Source organism: Anolis sagrei, chromosome 6, assembly GCF_037176765.1.
Source record: "Anolis sagrei isolate rAnoSag1 chromosome 6, rAnoSag1.mat, whole genome shotgun sequence".
NCBI lineage: Eukaryota > Metazoa > Chordata > Lepidosauria > Squamata > Dactyloidae > Anolis > Anolis sagrei.
The window spans coordinates 131,305,893-131,328,317 of NC_090026.1; the positions used below are offsets into that span (position 1 = coordinate 131,305,893).

The window sequence follows — 22,425 nt, forward strand, 5'->3', positions numbered from 1 at the left end:
ATATAGTCTGACCCCCTTCTGCCATGGAGAAAGATCCAACCAATGCCACCCCAATAGACAGTCATCCAGACTCTGTTTAAAACTTTCCAGTTCCACCGGACTCCCACATTCTTCAGAGCCTATCGTCTCAAAGGTGCAGATTCTTCAGCTTCCCCTCTTCTCTAAAACAGAACACAACCAAAGCCTTCCCAAGAGATGGCCGCCCAACCTCTGAGTCGCTTACCAAGGCCAGGTAATTCCGGCACCAGTTCCGTGCGCAGCCCCAGTCCTTCCGCAGGCCTTGCAGGACGTCCAGGGCAGCCACCTTGGCCTTGATCTGCTCCATGTCGGATGGAGGGATGTTCCTCACGATCTGCCGTGCCCGCCACCTGCAAGACCACCCAGGAGGACACTCTGGACTTGGCTCTGCATTGCAGGACCCAGGCTGTGTTGACACCTCTGTAGCCCAGGTATGGGCCAACTTGGGCCCTCCCTCCAAGTGTTTTGGACCCCAACTCCCACAATTCCTTCAGTACATGGACAACATCCTTCAGTATGTGACATACCCCCACAATTTCCAACAGACAGACTACAAGCAGAGGCACAACACCGTTCCTAACAGCTTTAACCCATTACCTGCGGAAGATGCGCTTGCTGCTTTCCTGGAAGGAGGTGAGGACGGCGGGCGGCTCCGGCCACTCCACCCCTTTCCCATAGTCGGCCGCCTGGCGCACGTCCTGGAAGCGGTGCACCAGCTCCCGCAGGTAGGCCTTCACCTTGTGTCGCTTGAAGTAAGCCATGATGGTGTAGACGGCACGCAAGGTACGACAGCGCCTCCGGGCCAGGGCTCCCCGCCAAGCCTGCCAAAACAGAGGAATCAGAACCGGCATGGGCCAACTTTGGACCCCCCTCCAGATGATTTGTGAAGTCGAGCATGCTCCTCCCCCCCCCCCCCCAACAAGGGATGGTAACTTATAGTTCTGCAAAGGACAAGGGTACCAGCCTGCAGAATAGGGGTTAAGTCTTGGTCAATTTGCCAAGACACTAACAACAATGAGGACCCCATGAGACCTTGGGGTCTCTGCCTATCTTGAGAGCTGTAGTTTCCCCAAGGACCAAGGACCTGCTTCGTTTTCAGCTCTGCAGAACTCCATCCTTTGGCTCAGTGGAACTCCAAGAATTCTTTTGCATGACTTATTAGTTTCTGCCCCTATTCTGGACTTCACTCTCCTCAAGGACTCACTCTTTGCCCATGAACTTTCTTCAAAGAACGACTTATGAATTCATGCTGTGTTCTGATATCGTCTGCTTTTTATAATTGGTATTATTAATTCCTCTCTGGGGTCCTGGATGGGAAGATACCTGCATATGATTTCCCTGTGTATAATTTCTATATGATTTTTATGTTTCCTTGTATTCCTGACCCTAGCCTGACCCTTTGCCCCTTCTCCCTCCAAAGAAATATGGAAGGGAACCCCCTGGCCTTCAGAAACAAAAGCCATTAGCGATTACTGAAACCTCCAGCCAAAGACACTCTTGCATGGATAATAGGAGGAGATTCTTATCTCTAGCATCAGAGATGGCCCACTAGAGTAAAGAATTGTTTGGCAAAGTTTCTATCACTCTTCAAGTAAGATAAGGGGAAATCTTCCCCTCTGCTTTTTGTTTACTTCCCATTGATAGCATTAACCCCAGGCTGCCATCATTGTTCTCCTGTCTCGCAACCAGGAAAAGAGCCGGTTTTCTTTTTCAAATGTTTATTGCCTTCACTCAAGGAAACAATAGTCTGGCTTGGCTTGTCCCGGATTTTGCTAAGCCTAAGGACATTTCATTATAATTCAATCAAGGAGCACATTATTCTTCTTCGTCCCGCCTCCCTTCTCCTGATTCGCCAGAGCGCTGAGGTGCAGGGAATTCTCCCATTGGCTCCTGCGCAGCGAAGGAGCTCTGCGATTGGCTCTGGCGCAGGGCGGGCGGCCGCGCCTCCTCCCAGCTAGAATCACGTCAGCCAATCACCTGCGAGCCAGGAGGAGGGTGGAGGGCAGGAGTTTTGAACTTTCAAACCTGAAAATTCCTATAAAAATGCCTCTGATCTCTGTACTGGTATGCTTTGTAGGCGAATTATTGCTACCTAGCATTCTTTTCAGCTGAATCACTAATAAACACCTCGGTGCCACTTCTTTGACTTTGGTGAGCTTTATGCTGAATTTTTAATCTAAATAAAATTGCTGAAATCAGGCTCCTCTAACTCGCCAAAGTAGCGAACCCTCTTTGGTGGGGTCTTAGGTTCCCCCCTCCTGGGGAAGACCTTCCTAAAGCTCCTATCGGCTTCATTTGGACTTTCTGCTTACCTTCTGGAGCAGCAGGACGATGATGGGGATGAGCTGGGCCCGCTCCTGCTCCAAGGAGAAGAGGGTCCGAGGCGTGCGGATGAAGAGCTTGGTGTGGCCGTAGGCGACGTCCTCCTGGAAGCCGTGTTGCTCTATCAGGACCTGCGTGGCCTCCCGGTCCGTGGCCATCAGGTGGTGCGGCCAGGTGTACTCGCAGGTCATCTTGTACCTGTCGCCCAGAGGGAAAGGCAACACTCTGAGACTGTTGGGGAGGCTGGACTCAAGGTTGCGTCTACACCAAGCCTGGGCAAACTTCGGCCCTCCCTCCAGGTGTTTTGGACTTCAACTCCCACAATTCCTAACAGCCGGTAGGCTGTTAGGAATTCTGGGAGTTGGAGTCCAAAACACCTGGAGGGTCGAAGTTGGGCCACACCTGGTCTACACCATACATTTACTGGGGGACATTATTATTATTATTATTATTAGTAGTAGTAGTAGTAGTAGTAGTAGTAGTAGTATTCAGGCTGTTCTCTCAAAGTAGAGATTGTGGTGCCAAAACCTAGAAGCTTGGTAGAAACCAAGCAAAGAGAGAGACAGAGCAAGATGGGGTAGAACCAATCTCTCTCTCTCTCCCCCTGGGGATGCTGGGTATTGTAGTCCTGAGGCCTGCCTACCGGAGCAGGAAACGGTCGTATGGTTGGCGGTAGGCAAACCCAGCTCTCCGGACACGGACGTTCTCGAGCAGACCCAAATAGGCGACTTGGTGTCGACAGCGTTCCTCGTCGAAGATGTTGGGAGACTTCTGGTCGTTGGGTTTGATGCACCGGATGTAGAAAGGCTCCTGTCGAGGAACAGAAAGGGGAGGAGGATGTGATAAATATGATGTATGGATCCATGAGTACATAAAAATCCATGAAACTAGGCACTTGAAATCCATGAAACAAGACAGCAGGAAAGTCTCATAGACAAATCTAGAACAGTGTTTCTCAACCTGGGGGTCGGGACGCCTGGGTGGGTCGCGAGGGGATGTCAGAAGGGTCGCCAAAGACAATTAGAAAGCACAGTATTAAAAAACTCTAAAATTACAACAGCACAACAACAGAGAGGAAACAAACAAGGACATCTAATCACCTCTCAACAAAAGTTTGCTCCAGGCACTGTCAGGGCATTATATGCTAATCAAGGTGGTAAATTGAAACATTCACACCTAGCTCCAGCAGACAAGAGTCATCTGTCCCACCCTGGTCATTCCACAGATATATAAACCCTTTTTTCCTAGTTCCAACAGACCTCACTACCTCTGAGGATGCTTGCCATAGATGCAGGTGAAACGTCAGGAGAGAATGCCTCTAGAACATGGCCATGTAGCCCGAAAAAACCTACAACAACCCATGTTCAGATAGTTGTTCTGAGAAACTTTGGCCTGCACTTAAATACAATCGGCGCTGACCAATTTACCATCTGCCAGCTGCAGAAGGCCACCTTACTGGGATCTACACACATTATTCGCCGATACATCTCACAGTCCTAGACACTTGGGAAAGGTCCGACATGTGATCCAATACAACAGCTAGCAGAGTGATCTTGTCTGCTGTGGACTCATCCTGTTGTATTTCAAATAATGTGGTGGTACGTCTGTACCAGGAGCTCCAACTTCATTTTCTTTCTATTTAATGTTTGCATGCATTCCAAGGTTTCAGGGGTTTTGCAAAAAGGTGACTTCCCTTGGTTTGCAGTCATAGGGCTAGCCACCTGTCTATCATTGTTGTGTTTGGTTCTGCCCCTTTCCCCAGGGATCTGGGGAGGAGAGGGAGCCATTTTTAGTTCAGTCTTACAGAGGAAACTAAGCTATAGAACTTGGACCAGCTTCACCTGCAGAAAAGCTTCATTTCTTAAGAATTTCTGGGGAATTTCCGGGGGGAAAGTCCCAAAGCTTTGGCTGGGAGCTTACAGCCTCTCACAGTATCTGAGGGAAACAGCCCTGAAAGGTTTCTGAAGATTTCTGGGGGGGGGGGGGGGGGGACAGTTTTACAGACCCAAAGAACTCCAGCTGGAGAATTTACAAGCCTTGACTGGTAGGTCTACTTGGTGCCCAAGAAGCAGTTTGGGTCCGGTAGTAGAACCCACATCAGCAAAGCTTAGATAGTAGACAGCCTGGGAGAGGTTTAAAAAGGGTTTTCCTTGTTAAAGAAAGAAATAGTTCTCCAAGCTAGGTGCCTGTCCATTGGAGACAAGTTAAGAAGCATTTGTTTGACTCATTAAAGATCTGGGAAGTATTTGTTTAATTTGTTCAGCAATAAAGGACTTTGTTAAACCTTTCAAGCCTCTAAGACTATTGTACAGGAGAATCCTTGAGGGCCTCTCTTTCCCGCTGGGCACAAAGTGCACATCCTATTCAAAAGATAATTTTTACAGGCCCAGCTCGCAACAGAACAAATAACAACAACAACAACAACAACAACAACAACAACAACAACAATATACCTTGGAAGCCAGGTTTTCCACCAAGGCGACAATGGAGTTCTTGAAGAGGCTGGCGGCGGTCAGAGGCCTTTTGGTCACTTCATGGATGCTCTGCTTGCCCTCCGGCCACATCTGCTGGAGGACGGGGTCCGCACTAGAGAAAAGCCACAGGACATAAGATCATTCAACAGAATGGCCACTTCAGCATCCAAATATTGGGGGTCAAAGGCTGAGGGGTTATTGGAAATCGCAACCTTCTACAAGCCTCCTATACTAGTTATTTGCTTAGTATATTGGATGTATATTTTGATATGCAGTTTCCCCTTAACTCTATGTTGTTTGAGGTTGTGGGAGGGACTGCCGACCATGTGACCAGATCTGGGACTATTCAGACTGAGACTCCATTTTTTAGAAGTTAGTTCTTGCATCAGAAGCAGTACAGTACAGTTTAGAAGTCAGTACTTTTTGGGGCATTTGAAATAACACTTCTGAAGATCTGCTATATATTTTGTGCATTGACATGTCTTTGTTCCTAACAGTACAGAGAGATAGCCAAGTATAGCAGTCTAACAACAGAAACTTAATTTGCCTTGCATAGATACTAGTGGATATCTTCCACGAAGGAGAAGAATGACTCAAGCAAGTATTTAACTCTTCTCAGGAAGATCAAGCTTTCCAAAAGGTTATGATTATCCCAAATAGTGTGAATGCCAATTAATCTCCAAAAGGATCACGCTTCCGAAAGGCTATGGAGATTCCTGGTTTCCCATCTCTTAAAGGCAGATGGTCTTTGTGGCATAAGTTCCAATAGATTATCTGTGTTGTGCCTCTGCTTGGAGTCTGTCTGCGCGATCTTCTTGCAGCAACTGAGGATGTGATTCATTGTTTCGCCTGCTTCCTTGCAGAGTCTACACTTGGGATCTGTCATCAACTTTTCAATTCTGGCTCTGATGGCCTTGTTTCTAATGGCTTGCTCTTGTTGTTGTTGTTGTTGTTGTTGTTGTTGGGTTGTTGTAGGTTTTTTCGGGCTATATGTCCATGGTCTAGAGGCATTCTCTACTGACGTTTTGCCTGCATCTATGGCAAGCATCCTCAGAGGTAGTGAGTATCAGAACACTATAATGTTGTTGTTGTTGTTGTTGTTGTTGTTATTCTTATTATTCCTTTTTGCTTACCTGTTATACATGAGTCGCTTGAAGTCCTGGAAGAGGGTGTCCTTGTTCTTATCCAAAAACCCTTCCGCGGAATACCTGGAAACCAGATGCAGAGAAGCCTTCAACACCTCTCGAAGGTAAGCGTCTTCTACACTGTAGAGTTAATGCAGTTTGGCACCACTTGGACTGCCCTGGCTCAATGCTGTGGGTGCCTGGGAGTTGTAGTTTGTCAAGGTACCAGAAGCCTTTGCCAAAGAAGGACAGTTCCCAGGACTCCACAGCATTGAGTCGTGGCATTCCAGGTGGCGTCAAACTGTGACAATTTTAATTTTGCACTTAGCAAGAACTAAGCACTCTGTGTATGCTCAGGAACCTTGTTTTCAAGCCTTTCGAGCACTAAACATCCACAGGTCCTGTGATATAGGTAAACAATGTTATACTTTTGCTCATGACCTGGGTCCTGACCCTTTAAACACTTACAGGACTATGACTCTCTTTTAACCACCAAGGCAACTTCCTATGGGATCCTGGGAGCTATAGTTTGGGGAGGTTACTGGAGTCCAAACAATGCATTGCAGTCCTATTCCTTCACATTATTTTGGACTTATGGGATCTTCTCAGCAAGACATCCTCATAAGGAATTCAGTATGGCTTTTAATGTGCCAAGAGTGTGATGCAGCAGCTGCAAAAGCCAATGCGATTCCAGGTTGCATCAATAGGAGAAGAGATGCGAGGAAGTTTGGGGATGCATCCCATGAGGATATTGGGAGGGAGGGTTATTCTACAAGTCCCAGGATTCTCCAGTAATATCAGAACACTATAATGATGCAGTACCACCACATTGACCATCATCCTGAGATGGAAAGGGCTTGCAATGTGGAAAATGAGGGGGTTTGCAATACACAAACAGGTGAATCAGGAGAGAAAAGGAAGGCGCGTTGAAGGCCGGAGGGGTTCCCAAAGGTCAAAGATCTTCTGGGATAAAGGCCACTCACGTGACATCTCCGGCATAGTGCTTGATGCGGAAATCGCGCCCAAACTCCAGGGATTTATCCGTCGGGTTGACCTGGGGAGGAAAGCATTGCAAGGGAGTTATGGACACATCAAACGACCCTTGGGATTTGTAGTTTGCTATGGCTTTGGATCAGGAGATCTGAATGCCCATGTGTCTGATGACCCCTTTGTCTCCCCAGCCTACCAGGAGGAAAGTGGGCAATAATGAGAACAGTAACAACAAGATGACATTAATGTACTACCTACTGGACATGGGCAATCCATAGTTCTACAGTACTTGCAAAACTAAGGGTTGCTGGTGCTTTGTGTTGCACTCCAGGCCAGGAAAGCCCTCTGCCTTTAAACACCACACAGCTGAGTAAACTGCAAGCAGTTTATTGAAGATAATTAAAAGCAGCAGCAGTAAAAAGCAATCCACAAAAATAGGTGAATCCAATTAGGTAGAAAAGAAAGATAAGAACAATTCCAGGAAATAGTCCGTCAGAGTTCATGAAAACAAATACTGGAACTTCCAAGGCAAAACCCCAAAACTTGAGCATGAATCAAACAAAGCCCTTCAGCATGGAAATTACAAGGCACTTGATTCAAGAGTTCTATCCAAGGAAAGGCTTTTTTCCAGGGACCTTAGACGACATCTTGACTCAATTCCAACATTGCTTCGTCTGGCTACAGCTTCTGTACTTGGCACTTTTATCCCGTAATTTACTCTTCCAAGACTCAGAACCTGTGTGTGTTTGGACTGCCACTCCCATCATCCACCATTCATCTGGAGGTTTCTAAGAGTGGCATTCCAAAAAGAGGACCCACTATATTTACATTTAGAGGAGAAGCATAATGTAGAAGAGCCTGGGAGTTCAGAACCTGAGTGCGTTTTGACTGCTGCTTCCATTATCTACAGTCTGGCTGGGGATTCTGGGGGTAGTAGCCCACAAAGAAAACCCCTATTGGATATATTTCCATGGCATTCAGAACAGAACCATGATGCTAAACTTCAGAGAAGTACAGCCTGAATGCATTTAGACTGCTGCTCCCATAATCCACCATCTGGCAGGGGATGATGGGAAGGGCAGTCCAAAAAGAAGACTCACCATATGGTGTTTCCAATGCTAGAAGACTCTGGGAGTTCAGAACCTGAGCATGTTTGGACTGCCGCTCTCATCACCCACAGTCTGGCTGGGGATTCTGGGGGTGGCGGTCCATACAGAAGACCCTCATGGCATTTGGAACAGAACCGTAATGCCATAATTGCATCGTGTGTGCGGACCAGGCTTTGGGGAACCTGAGTGTGCTTGGACATCCACTCCTATTGTCGACCCTCTGGCTGGGGGAAGCTGGGAGGGTCAGTTGTCTCTGCCCACCTTCCTGCTGGCGTAGTGGGGGTGCTTGCCCAGCCGGGCATCCATGGAGGCCAGGAAGAGAGCGTCGGTGACGCTGCCTGCGGTCAAGCAGGCTTCATCCAGGATGGCCACCACCCCCTTGTGTGGCTCCTCCACCAGCTCCACGATGATCCGGTTGTCGAAGTAGTCGATCTGGAAGCCAGGAGAGAAAGGTGGGCAGCAGTTGAAGCGAGAGCATGATGATGAAGGGGGAAGGCGGGAGGAAGGGCGAGGAACCGGGACGTTTGAGGAAACGGGAAGGCAGAGGATAGTATTGGCAACTTATTGTATTGATTTGTCTGTGATGAGGAGATATTGGAAAAACAGATATTTATTTATGTATAAATTGTATGTATTTTACAATTACTGAAATGCATAGAAAAATCAGGCTCTCTGTATAGAAAGAATGCTGAAGCAAGCTATGTGAAGAGGGAGGGGGACATTCCAGGAGAGAGAGATAAGCCCGTAATAGGAGCCACAGGCTGGTACATCTAGGCCCTAAGAGAGGGAAGAGGCAATGCCTCCCCTCGCCTGACAGGTCCAAGTGGGCCCCTTTATTGATGAGCGTAAGCCATGCTTGCTCTTTAGAAACACAGAGACATGCTTTTTGCATGTTAGAAAGATAGAATTTGATGCTAAGATGACGCAGTGAAGGATGTAAATGTATGTAGTAGCAAATTCTTTGTTGGCTTGAACCTGGAATCTATAACAGCCACAGTCCGCCCTAGGAGGGCGACTAAAATGATCAAGGGTCTGGAGAACAAGCCCTACGAGGAGCGGCTTAGGGAACTGGGCATGTTTAGCCTGAAGAAGAGAAGGCTGAGAGGAGATATGGTAGCCATGTATCAATATGTGAGAGGAAGCCACAGAGAGGAGGGAGCAAGCTTGTTTCCTGCTTCCTTGCAGACTAGGATGCGAAACAATGGCTTCAAACTACAAGAAAGGAGATTCCATCTGAACATGAGGAAGAACTTCCTGACTGTGAGAGCCATTCAGCAGTGGAACTCTCTGCCCCGGAGTGTGGTGGAGGCTCCTTCTTTGGAAGCTTTTAAGCAGAGGCTGGATGGCCATCTGTCAGGGGTGATTTGAATGCAATATTCCTGCTTCTTGGCAGAATGGGGTTGGACTGGATGGCCCATGAGGTCTCTTCCAACTCTTTGATTCTATGATTCTATGATTCTATGAATTCATTGGCTCTGGTTTGCTTTGGGACGCAAGTCCACTCCAGGGCCCCAGCTGGAAATAAAAGCTGTGCTTTTCAGATCTCAGGATCTCTCTTTGTCTCCTCTCCTGAGATATATATACATATGTTTGCATTTATACATGTGGTTTTGCACATGCGTTGTAATGTATTTTTTATTCTTTGCCTTTTTAAGTCTCTTCTGCTGTGTTTTTCAGTGGTTTTATGAGTGGTGGTCACTCATTGGCCTGATACATGTATTGTGTCCAAATTTGGTGTCAATTAGTCAAGTAGTTTTTGGGTTATGTTAATCCCACAAACGAACATTACATTTTGATTTATATAGATTATTATTATTATTGTATTATTATTTTGCTCTTCTTGTATTATTGTTATTATTATTATTACTATTATTATTATTGTAATATTATTATAATTGTCATTATCCCTATACACTTATAAATATTACATTGATTTATTTTATCTTTCTATATATAATTATTGTAATATATTATAATATTTAAATATTATATATATTACTGTAATTGTTGTCCATCATTATCATTATTATGTTTGTATTATTATTATTGTTGTTGTTGTTGTTGTTGTTGTGATAGTATTATTGTGATATTATTCTGCTTTTCTTCTTACATTATTGCTGTCATGCCTGTAATAGCGTGCTGTGTGGCCCCGATCCCTGTCCGGCTGGGACTCACGTGCTGCCACTGGATGCCTTCCCGCTGGTACTCCTCCTGCTCCTGCTGCAGGATCAGCTCAATGAACAGCTGCTGCAGCTTCTCGTTGCAATAGTTGATGCAGAACTGCTCAAAGCTGCAAAGGAGAGGCACACAGGGAAGAGAGGACGCTCAGGGGCTGGCCGGGACCCTCCAGCCCTCCTTCCACCTTTCCTTCCTCCATTGCTATTTCCTTCAACACTCTCCTTCCTTCCTTTTCTTCCTTCTCTCCTTTCTTCTACCTTGCTTGCTTCCATTTACCTTCTCCCCTTCTTTCCACCTCTCTGCCTCCTTGCCTTCTTTCTCCCCTTCCCTCCTTCCCTCCTTCCTTCCTTCCTTCCTTCCTTCCTTCCTTCCTTCCTTCCTTCCTTTTCCTCTTCCTTCTTTCCTTCTTTGTTGCCCTTCTACTTTCTCTCCTTCCTTCCTTTCCTTCTACTTTCTCTACTTTCTTCCCTTCTTCTCTCCTTCCTTCTACCTATCTTCCTCCTTCCTTCCTTCCTTCCTTCCTTCCTTCCTTCCTTCCTTCCTTCCTTTCTTCCTTCCTTCCTTCCTTGTCCTCTTCTTTCTTTCCTTCTTTGTTTCCCTTCTACTTTCCTTCCTTCCTTCCTTCCTTCCTTCCTTCCTTCTTTTCCTTCTACTTTCTCTACTTTCTTCCTTTCTTCTCTCCTTCCTTCTGCCTACCTTCCTTCCTTCTTCCCTTCCTTCCACCTTCCTGCCTGTTTGCCTTCTTTCTCTCCTCCCTCCCTTTCTCCCTTCCTTGTCTTCTTTCGCCTTTTTCCTTCCTTCCTTTTCCCTTTCCTTCCAGTGATCTACTTGCCATCTTTCTTTCCTTCTTTCTTTCTCCTCCTCCTTCTACCTGTCCTTCTTTCCTTCTTTCTTTCCCTTCTACTTTTTTCCCTTCCTTCCTTCTCTCCTTCCTTCTTCCTTCCTTTCCCTTCCCTTCCACCTTCTCCCCTTCCTTCCAACCTGTTTGCCTTCTTCTCTTACTCCTTCCTTCCTTCTTCCCTTCCTTCACTTCCACCTTTTCTCCATCCTTCCTTTTTCCCTTCCTTCCACTTTTCTGCCTCCTTGCCTTCTTTCTCTCCTTCCTTCTTTCCTTCCTGTCTGCTTGCTTGCTTGTTCTCCTTCCTTCTTTTTCTCCTTCATTTCTTTCTTCCCTCCTTCTTCCCTACTTTCCTTCCTTTCCTTCTCCCTCCCTCCCTCCCTTCCTTCCTTCATCCCTCCCTTCTTTGTTCCATCCTTCTTTCCTTCATTCCTTGGAATTCTAGTTTACAAGGCCTTCAGCCTTCTCTGCCAAAGAGGGCTGGCGCCCCACTGAACTACAAATCCCAATCCCGTTGAGCCACAACGGTCCAACTGCAGTCCTTCTACAATGTAGATGCACCCCCTCCCGGCTAGTCCTCCACCAAAGGCTTGACATTTCGTCCTGGGTGAAGGCCACTCACCCTACCTGTTATTGTCAAAGATCTCAAAGCCATAGATGTCCAGGACGCCGATGACCGTGTTCTTGCCATGGATCCGGGCGTCATAGCCCTTCACCTCGATGACGGCGTTGATGCGAGCCACGATCCAGCAGAACAGCCTCTCGTAGATGGCCTGAAGGGGAGGAGAGGCACAGCTTGGGAGATGTAGTTTGACAAGGTCTTGGCTTTACACCAGGCATGACCCAACTTGGGCCCTCCAGGTGTTTTGGACTGCAACTCCCACCATTCCTAACCGCCGGTAGGCGGTTAGGAATGGTGGGAGTTGTAGTCCAAAACACCTGGAGGGCCTAAGTTGGCCAACATGTGGTCTACACTACACAAAGGGATTTGTGGTTCTCCTCAAAGGGTCAAGTACTTCTAAGGTCACCTTGGCGCAGGCGTCTCGGGCATAGTTGGCCTCGTTGATGCTGTGGCCCTTCTGGATGACCTCTGCGCCCCCCGCGGCCACCGTCCGGTAGAGGAGCGAGTTTGAGAGATGTTCGGAGTCCGTAGAGGTCAGATCCGCAAGGAGGGACACCAGCTCCGCATTCTCCACTTCCATCTCCTCGCCGTTGGTGGCAAAGCGGACGTTGCCCTAGATGAGGATATAATAATTATTATTACCATTATTACACTATGTAACACGATTTTTGATCCTGAGTTATCAATGTCATTTCCTAATTAGTTCTATCATTAAAACATACCATTATTATTATATTATTATAATTATTATGATAGTATTATTATATTCTTCTTATATTATTATAATTATCAGCATTTGTTGTTGTTGTTGTTGTTCATTTGTTCAGTCGTCTCCGACTCTTCGTGACCTCATGGACCAGCCCACGCCAGAGCTCCCTGTCGGCCGTCACCACCCCCAGCTCCTTCAAGGTCAGTCCAGTCACTTCAAGGATGCCATCCATCCATCTTGCCCTTGGTCGGCCCCTCTTCCTTTTGCCTTCCACTTTCCCCAGCATAATTGTCTTCTCTAGGCTTTGCTGTCTCCTCATGATGTGGCCAAAGGACTTCAGCTTTGTCTCTAGTCTCCTTCCCTCCAGTGAGCAGTCGGGCTTTCTTTCCTGGAGGATGGACTGGTTGGATCTTCTCGCAGTCCAAGGCGCTCTCAGCACTTTCCTCCAACACCACAGCTCAAAAGCATCTCTCTTCCTTGGCTCAGCCTTCCCGAAGGTCCATCTCTCACATCCATAGGTGACTACAGGGAAGACCATGGCTTTGACTAGGCAATGGATCTTGGTTGCCAGTCTGATGTCTCTACTCTTGACTATTTTATCGAGACTGGACATTGCTCTCCTCCCAAGAAGGAAGCGTCTTCTGATTTCCTGGCCACAGTCTGCATCTGCAGTAATCTTTGCACCTAGAAATACAAAGTCTGTCACGGCCTCCACATTTTCTCCCTCTATTTCCCAGTTGTCAATCATTCTTGTTGCCATAATCTTGGTTTTTTTGACGTTTAGCTGCAACCCGGCTTTTGCGCTTTCTTCTTTCACCTTGATTAGAAGGCTCCTCAGCTCCTCCTCGCTTTCGGCCATCAGAGTGGTGTCATCTGCATATCTGAGGTTGTTAATGTTTCTTCCAGCCATTTCCACCCCAGCTTTGCATTCCTCAAGCCCCGCACATCCTCGCATGATGTGTTCTGCATACAAGTCAAAAAGGTTGGGTGAGAGTATGCAGCCTTGCCGGACGCCTTTCCCAATCTTGAACCAGTCTGTTCTTCCGTGGTCAGTTCTGACTGTTGCTCCTTGGTCCTTGTACAGATTCCTCAGGAGAGAGGGAAGGGGGCTTGGGATGCCCATCCCACCAAGAACTTGCCACCATTTATTATGATCCACACAGTCAAAGGCTTTAGAAGAGTCAATGAAGCAGAAGTAGATGTTTTTCTGAAACTCCCTGCCTTTCTCCATTCTCCAGCGGATATTGGCAATCTGGTCTCTCGTTCCTCTGCCTTTTCTGAATTATCAGCATTATTATTATATTATTATATTATACTAGTGGTCCCCTAGTGATGGTCACTCCTTGTGTAGCGAGATGCTTTGTTGCCAAATTTGGTGTGATTTCGTTCATTAGTTCTATTGTTTTTAAGGTACTCATTACGCAGAGAGCATTTATATATATATATATATATATATATATAGAATCATAGAATCATAGAATCATAGAATCAAAGAGTTGGAAGAGACCTCATGGGCCATCCAGTCCAACCCCATTCTGCCAAGAAGCAGGAATATTACATTCAAAGCACCCCTGACAAATGGCCATCCAGCTTCTGTTTAAAAGCTTCCAAAGATGGAGCCTCCACCACACTCCGGGGCAGAGAGTTCCACTGCTGAACGGCTCTCACAGTCAGGAAGTTCTTCCTAATGTTCAGATGGAATCTCCTCTCTTGTAGTTTGAAGCCATTGTTCCATTGCGTCCTAGTCTCCAAGGAAGCAGAAAACAAGCTTGCTCCCTCCTCCTCCCTGTGGCTTCCTCTCACATATTTATACACGGCTATCATATCTCCTCTCAGCCTTCTCTTCTTCAGGCTAAACATGCCCAGTTCCCTAAGCCGCTCCTCATAGGGCTTGTTCTCCAGACCCTTGATCATTTTAGTCGCCCTCCTCTGGACACATTCCAGCTTGTCAATATCTCTCTTCAATTGTGGTGCCCAGAATTGGACACAATATTCCAGGTGTGGTCTAACCAAGGCGAAATAGAGCATGGGGAGCATTACTTCCCTAGATCTAGACACTATGCTCCTATTGATGCAGGCCAAAATCCCATTGGCTTTTTTTGCCGCCACATCACATTCCTGGCTCATGTTTAACTTGTTGTCCACGAGGACTCCAAGATCTTTTTCACACGTCCTGCTCTCGAGCCAGGCATCATCCCCCATTCTGTATCTTTGCATTTCATTTTTTCTGCCAAAGTGGAGTATCTTGCATTTGTCACTGTTGAACTTCATTTTGTTAGTTTTGGCCCATCATCTCTCTAATATGTCAAGATCGTTTTGAATCCTGCTCCTGTCCTCTGGAGTCTTGGCTCTCCCTCCCAATTTGGTGTCGTCTGCAAACTTGATGATCCTGCCTTCTAACCCTTCATCCAAGTCATTAATAAAGATGTTGAACAGGACCGGGCCCAGGACGGAACCCTGCTTGTGGCACTCCACTTGTCCCTTCTTTCCAAGATGAAGAGGAAGCATTGGTGAGCACTCTCTATGTTCGTCATTTACATATATATATATATATATATATATATATATATATATATAGATTGTATTGTTGTTGTTGTTGTTCATTCGTTCAGTCGTCTCCGACTCTTCGTGACCTCGTGGACCAGCCCACGCCAGAGCTCCCTGTCGGCCGTCACCACCCCCAGCTCCTTCAAGGTCCGTCCAGTCACTTCAAGGATGCCATCCATCCATCTTGCCCTTGGTCGGCCCCTCTTCCTTTTGCCTTCCACTTTCCCCAGCATAATTGTTTTCTCTAGGCTTTGCTGTCTCCTCAGGATGTGGCCAAAGTACTTCAACTTTGTCTCTAGTATCCTTCCTTCCAGTGAGCAGCCGGGCTTTATTTCCTGGAGGATGGACTGGTTGGATCTTCTCGCAGTCCACGGCACTCTCAGCACTTTCCTCCAGCACCATAGCTCAAAAGCATCTCTCTTCCTTCGCTCAGCCTTCCCGAAGGTCCAGCTCTCACATCCGTAGGTGACTACAGGGAAGACCATGGCTTTGACTAGGCAATGGATCTTTGTTGCCAGTCTGATGTCTCTACTCTTTACTATTTTATCGAGACTGGACATTGCTCTCCTCCCAAGAAGTAACAAGTAACAAGATTGTATTGTTACATAGTATATATATTGATATATTGAATACCTTTGCAGGCAGATATTATAATATTTATATTAATATAATAAATAATAGCTATTATTGTATTATTATCATTAGTATTACTATATTGTTGACGTCGCATTTATCAACATTATATTATATTGATATATTGATTATCTATACAGGTAGATATTATAATACACTATTTATATCAACATAATAAATAATCGTTATTATTGTATCATTATAATTAGTATTACTATATTGTTGACGTTGCATGATTGTTGTATTATTATTATTATATTCTTATATTATTGTCCTTATCATCATCATTATGATATTCTTATTGATAGCATATTATATTTGTATATTAAATATCTATCGATATATATGTAGATAGATAGATATCTATATCTATATAATTATTTTAATATATTATAATCTTTATATCCATGTAGACATTATTATTATTGCATGCTTATCATTACCATTATTACTACTCTATTATTATGGTATTGTTGTATTATTATATTCTTCTTATATTATTATTGTATTATTATAATTATCATTGTCATATTATTATTATATTCTCATTATTATATATTATTATATTTATATCCCACTTTTTTCTCTTTGAAGTGGCTCAAAGCAGCTCTGCCTTGGCTCAGTTTTATGTATGTATCTGTGTATATATACATATATATAATTATTTTAATATATTATAATATTTATATCCATATAGACATTAATATTATTATTGCATGCTTATCATTACCATTATTATTACTATATTATTACGGTATTGTGGTATTATTATATTCTCCTTATATTATTATTGCATTATTATAATTATCATCATATTATTATTATATTCTCATTATTATATATTATCATATTTATATCCCACTTCTTTCTCTTTGAAGTGGGATGTTGATCGACTCACATTTGCATGTTTTCGAACTGCTAGGTTGGCAGAAGCTGGAGCTAACACCTGGAGCTCATGCTGCTCCCTGGATTCGAACCTATGACCTTTCAATGTATTGTCGAAGGCTTTCATGGCCGGAATCACTCAGTTCTTGTGGGTTTTTTCGGGCTATATGGCCATGTTCTATCTAGAACATGGCCATATAGCCCGAAAAAACCCACAAGAACTGAGTATGACCTTTCAGTCAATAAGTTCAGCAGGTTTTTGTGGTGTCGTAAAATACCACCTCACTTTAAGCAGTCCCTAATTTCTCTACTCACAGCTCAGCTGTTTGCTAACCACTTAGGTGGACAGTAAGCTAGGCTTAACAGTCGGGTGCTCGATCCACTATGACACGAATCATTTTGATCATATTCCCTCCTTGTTCTTTGATTGCTGACATTTTTATGGGGTCATAAAATACCTCCCCACTTTAAACTGCTGACCGAAAAGTAGCAAGTTAGAAGCCCGAGTCGGCTTGAGCACCTGACTGTTAAGCCTAGCTTACTGTCCACCTAAGCGGTTTGAAAACAGCTGAGCGTTGAGTAGAGAAATGAGATAAAGGTAAAGTTTTCCCCTGACATTAACTCCAGTCGTGTCCGTCTCTGGAAGTTGGTGCTCATCTCCATTTCTAAGCTGGCGTTGTCCATAGACATCTCCAAGGTCATGTGGCCGGCATGACTGCATGGAGAGCCGTTACCTTCCCGCTGGAGCGGTACCTATTGATCTACTCACATTTCCATGTTTTCAAACTGCAAGGTTGGCATATAGATATATTTCTGTGTGGCTATTTTTCAAATCGAAAACAAAAACACAACCCTTAAAGGTACAGGAACCTCCTTTAGTTTCCAATCTGGCAAATTGAATAAATCATCACTTGCTTTATATTTATATCCTGCTGTTTTCCCAAACGGGGACTTGCAAAACGGAATTGCAATACTTATTTGTCTATTGAATGTAATACATGTTTGTGTGTGCATGGTTAAATTTGTTATTAAAGGCAGTATTAAACGAACAAGCCAAACGAATGCCATTGAAAAGGTGGGGAGGTTTGCCTTGGGCTTACCAGGTGTAGGATGGCCGCCAGGATCTTGTAGACAGAGCCCGTCTCTTCGGGAGTGAAGCCAATGATGGCCATGGCATCCGACACCGCCCGGAAGTCGGCCTGGTCACTGCCCAAGCACTACAGGAATGGAAAATAAGAATTGCAAAGAGACAAGACAGAAATGCATGCTTCCATATTGGAAATGACGCCCTATGGAGGAGGAAAGGGCAAGAATACCTATAGGCTGTTAAATAGAGGCTCAGTGGCCATCTCTTTGGAACGCTTGGGTTGGGCATCCTTACATGACACAATGGGGTTGGATTAGATGACTTTTGGGGTCCCTTCCAGCTCTATATATTATATCTGTGAGTCTGTTGGAATACCTATAGGCTTTTAAATAAGAAGTTGGATGGCCATCTTTTAGGAAGGTTTGAGTTGGGCATCCTTGCATGACACAATGGGACTGGACTAGATGACCTTTGGGGGCTCCCTTCCAACTCTATATATTATATCTGTGAGTCTGTTGGAATACCTATAGGCCTTTAAATAGAGATTGGATGGACATCTCTTAGGAAGGCTTGGGTTGGGCATCCTTGCATGACACAGTGGGGCTGGACTAGATGACCTTTGGGGTCCCTTCCCAATCTAGCAGTCTATAGATTATACCTGTGAGTCTGTTAGAATACCTATAGGCCTTTAAATACAGGTTGGATGGCCATCTTTTAGAAAGGCTTGGGTTGGGCATCCTTGCATGACACAATGGGGTTGGACTAGATGACCTTTGGTGATCCCTTCCAACTCTAGCAGTTTATAGATTGTATATGTGAGTCTGTTGGAAGACCTATAAGCTTTTAAATAGAGATCGGATGGCCATCCCTTAGGAAGGCTTGGTTTGGGTATCCTTGCATGACAATGGGGTTGGACTACATGACCTTTGGAGATCCCTTCCAACACTATATATTATATCTGTGAGTCTGTTGGAATACCTGTAGGCTTTTAAATAGAGATCAGATGGCCATCTTTTAGGAAGGCTTGGGTTGGGCATCCTTGCATGACACAATGGAGCTGGACTTGATGACCTTTGGGAGTCCTTTCCCATCTAGCCATCTATAGATTATATCTGTGGATCTGTTGGAGTCCCTATAGCTTTTTCAATAGAGATTGGATGGCCATCTTTTAGGAATGCTTGGGTTGGGCATCTTGCATGGCAAAATGGGGTTGGACTACATGACCTTTGGAGATCCCTTCCAACTAGATATTATACCTGTGAGTTTGTTGGAATACCTATGGCCTTTTAAATAGAAATTGGATGGCCGTCTCTTGGGAAGGCTTGGGTTGGGCATCCTTGCATGACACAATGGGGTCCTTTGGAGGTCCCAACTCTAGTGTCATATAGACTATATCTCTGAGTCTGTTGACATCTCTTTCTCTAGAGCTTCTTAACTAGAGGTTGGATGGCCATCTCTTAGGAAGGCTTGGACTGGGCATCCTTGCATTATACAGTACGGTTGGACTAGATGACCCTTGGAAACCTTCTAGGATTTGGAGTGTGTTGGAGCATCCTTCTTGAGGTCTTTAAGCAGAGGTTGGATGGCCATCTATCAGGAGGGTTGGATTGTGTTTTCCCTGCCAGACAGAATGGGAATGGAGTAGATGACCTTTGGAGGTCCCTTCCATATCTATGATTCTAAGGATTGGCCTGGGAAGCAAGTTAAAGTGTTTATACCTCTGGGCTACATCTCCCACCAGATGCATCATCTCTGATCTGCGCACACTTGCCAAACCAGATTTCAGAATGAAGATAGATAGATAGATAGATAGATAGATAGATAGATAGATACAGGCATGTAGCCAGGGGGGGGGCTTGGGGGGCTTCAGCCCCCCCCGAAATTCTCATGGTGGTTCGCGAAAAGGCCTTACTGGTGCATTATTTAAACTGTTATGTTTATTAATATCATGATTTGATCACCATTCTCAATATATCCCATATGCATGGGGGTATTGGGGTAATGATACAAAAGGTTTGCTAGGCTAGACCCTCTTTCACTCAGACTCAGCCCCCCCCCGAAACGCAGCCCCCCCCCCGAAACCCCCCCTGAAAAATTTTTAGCCCCCCCCGAAACGAAATCCTGGCTACGGGCCTGGATAGATAGATAGATGCCCTTCAACTTACATTATTGCTGGCACCTTCTTGGGTAAACCGATACGCTGTGGGATCGTTGCTCAAATGGAGAGAGTCCAGTAAAGCCTCCGGAGCCCCAAGGAGCAACTGGGGAGAGACAAAGGGAATGATCCATACTTAGAACCCAATAATTCAACTCTGCAAAATATATGCAAAGCAATGCAAAAGGATAAGCATGAAATTCTATCATTGGGATTTAAAGGACACTCTACCAACAATAATAATAATAATAATAATAATAATAATAATGCAAAAATCCCAGTGGAGATCAGATCGGCACACTGGGTGCAGTGCCTAAAGACCTTGGCCTGCACTTAAAAACAATCAGCGCTGACAAAATTACCATCTGCCAGCTGCAAAAGGACACTCTACCAACAACAATAATAATAATAATAATAATGCAAAAATCCCAGTGGAGATCAGATCGGCACACTGGGTGCAGTGCCTAAAGACCTTGGCCTGCACTTAAAAACAATCAGCGCTGACAAAATTACCATCTGCCAGCTGCAAAAGGACACTCTACCAATAATAATAATAATAATAATAATAAAAATAATGCAAAAATCCCAGTGGAGATCAGATCGGCACACTGGGTGCAGTGCCTACAGACCTTGGCCTGCACTTAAAAACAATCAGCACTGACAAAATTACCATCTGCCAGCTGCAAAAGGACACCCTACTCGGATCTGCACACATAATTCGCAGGTATATCATACAGTCCCAGATACATAGGAAGTCTCCAATATGCGATCAAATACAACAGTCAGCATAAGTGATCTTGTTTTCTGTGTACTAATCTTGTTGTTTAGGTAAAGGTAGTCCCCTGACATTAAGTCCATCCGTGTTCGACTCTGGGGTGTGGTGCTCATCTCCATTTCTAAGCCGAAGAGCCAGCGTTGTCCGTGGACACCTCCAAGGTCATGTGGCCGGCATGACTGCATGGAGCGCCGTTACCTTCCTGCCGGAGCGGTACCTATTGATCTACTCACATTTGCATGTTTTTGAACTGTTAGGTTGGCAGAAGCTAGGGCTGACAGCGGAAGCTCACGCCACTCCCTGGAATCGAACCTGCGACCTTTCGATCAACAAGCTCAGCAGCTCATTTGCATGTTTTCGAACTGCTAGGTTGGCAGAAGCTAGGGCTGACAGCGGAAGCTCACGCCGCTCCCCGGAATCGAACCTGCGACCTTTCGATCAACAAGCTCAGCAGCTCAGTGCTTTAACCCACTGTGCCACCGGGAGCTCCAATCTTGTTGTTTACCCAATAATAATATTATAAATATAGTAAATAAAGATTACAGATATAATAATAAGGAAATATGACACACCAATATATATAATAAATATATAAATCAATAAATATAATAAATATATAAATAACTTATTTATATAAATATAATTTATATATGAATATAATTATTTTTGTTTATATAAATAAATAAATATAAATATATCAAAATATAATGATACTACTGTATTAAATATAGTAAGCAAATAAAATAATAAATATTATGTAAAAATGATAATACGTAATAAATAAATATAACAAGTGTAACAATAAATATGATTAAAATATAATGATATAATAAATATTGTAAAAATAATAAATACAATGTTAAAAATAGTAATAAAACCATAAATATAACAAATAGATAAATATAATACGTACAACAATAAATATAATGATAATAAAATATAATTATAATACTGTATTAAGTATAATAAACAAATAAAATAATGAATATAATGTAAAATGATAATAATATATAATAAATAAATGTAACAAGTTCAAAATAAATATGATAAAAATATTATGATATAATAAATATTATGAAATATAATAATAAATGCATTTGACGTTGTATTTATTATTATATTTTATATTTATTATATCATTATATTTTTATCATATTTGTTTTAAACTTGTTATATTAATATATAATAATTAATATAATAAATAAATGTAGCAGGTATAATAAATGCAATTGTGATACCAAAATATAATATATTAAATATTATAATGGTAATAAAATATAATAATAATAATAATAATAATAATACAATAAATGCATTTACCAAGTATAATTCTAAATATATTATTATTATTATTATTATATTAGTAATAACTCAATTTACCATGCAGTCTGATAGCATGGTTCAATGTAATGCAATCCTGGGAGTTGTAGTTTTACAAGGTCCTTGGCCTTCTCTGCCAAATAAATCCCAGGATTCCATAGAATTTGACCCAATGCAGTTAAAGTGATATCAAACTGCGTTAATCCCAGAATGTGGATGCAACTTTAGTCTCGAAACGAATGGCCAGAGACAGTGGATGATGGGACTTTGGCTCACCTGGTAGAAGGCATGGAAGTTTCTCTCTCCTGGCTGCTGCTTGAGGATGCGAGACTAGAAAGGGAAGCAAGCAAAAATTATATATTTTGGGGTTGAGGAGCATTGGTGCTTTACCAAACTACAACTCCCAGGACTCCATAGTACTGAACCATGGCAGCTAAAGAGACGTCAAACTGCTTTCATTCTATAGTGTGGAGGCACCTCAAGACTACCACTAAACACTACCTTCTAATACCGTATTTAACTTGGGATTTGTAGTTCAAAAAGGCATTTACCCTAGTGGCCCAATAAACTAAAAATCCCAGGGTTCCATAGCAAGGAAGTGAAGCCAAATTGCTATTCGCCCAAATGCTTTGGCACCCG

General features: G+C 43.9%; 1 protein-coding gene across 1 annotated transcript in view; it reads right to left on the reverse strand.

Moving 5' to 3' along the window:
- MYO1G (myosin IG) overlaps nucleotides 1-22,425 on the reverse strand; it is a 55,672-nt gene that overhangs the window by 22,361 nt on the left and 10,886 nt on the right. The window contains exons 5-18 of the mRNA XM_067470428.1: nucleotides 22,063-22,116; nucleotides 19,702-19,797; nucleotides 17,550-17,666; nucleotides 12,082-12,288; nucleotides 11,681-11,826; nucleotides 10,213-10,327; nucleotides 8,299-8,469; nucleotides 6,922-6,992; nucleotides 5,948-6,022; nucleotides 4,794-4,926; nucleotides 2,984-3,150; nucleotides 2,331-2,538; nucleotides 616-839; nucleotides 224-368 (exon numbers count right to left, since the gene is read on the reverse strand). Coding sequence (XP_067326529.1) covers nucleotides 224-368; nucleotides 616-839; nucleotides 2,331-2,538; nucleotides 2,984-3,150; nucleotides 4,794-4,926; nucleotides 5,948-6,022; nucleotides 6,922-6,992; nucleotides 8,299-8,469; nucleotides 10,213-10,327; nucleotides 11,681-11,826; nucleotides 12,082-12,288; nucleotides 17,550-17,666; nucleotides 19,702-19,797; nucleotides 22,063-22,116 — 1,929 coding nt within the window. The remainder of the gene's footprint in view (nucleotides 1-223; nucleotides 369-615; nucleotides 840-2,330; nucleotides 2,539-2,983; nucleotides 3,151-4,793; nucleotides 4,927-5,947; nucleotides 6,023-6,921; nucleotides 6,993-8,298; nucleotides 8,470-10,212; nucleotides 10,328-11,680; nucleotides 11,827-12,081; nucleotides 12,289-17,549; nucleotides 17,667-19,701; nucleotides 19,798-22,062; nucleotides 22,117-22,425) is intronic.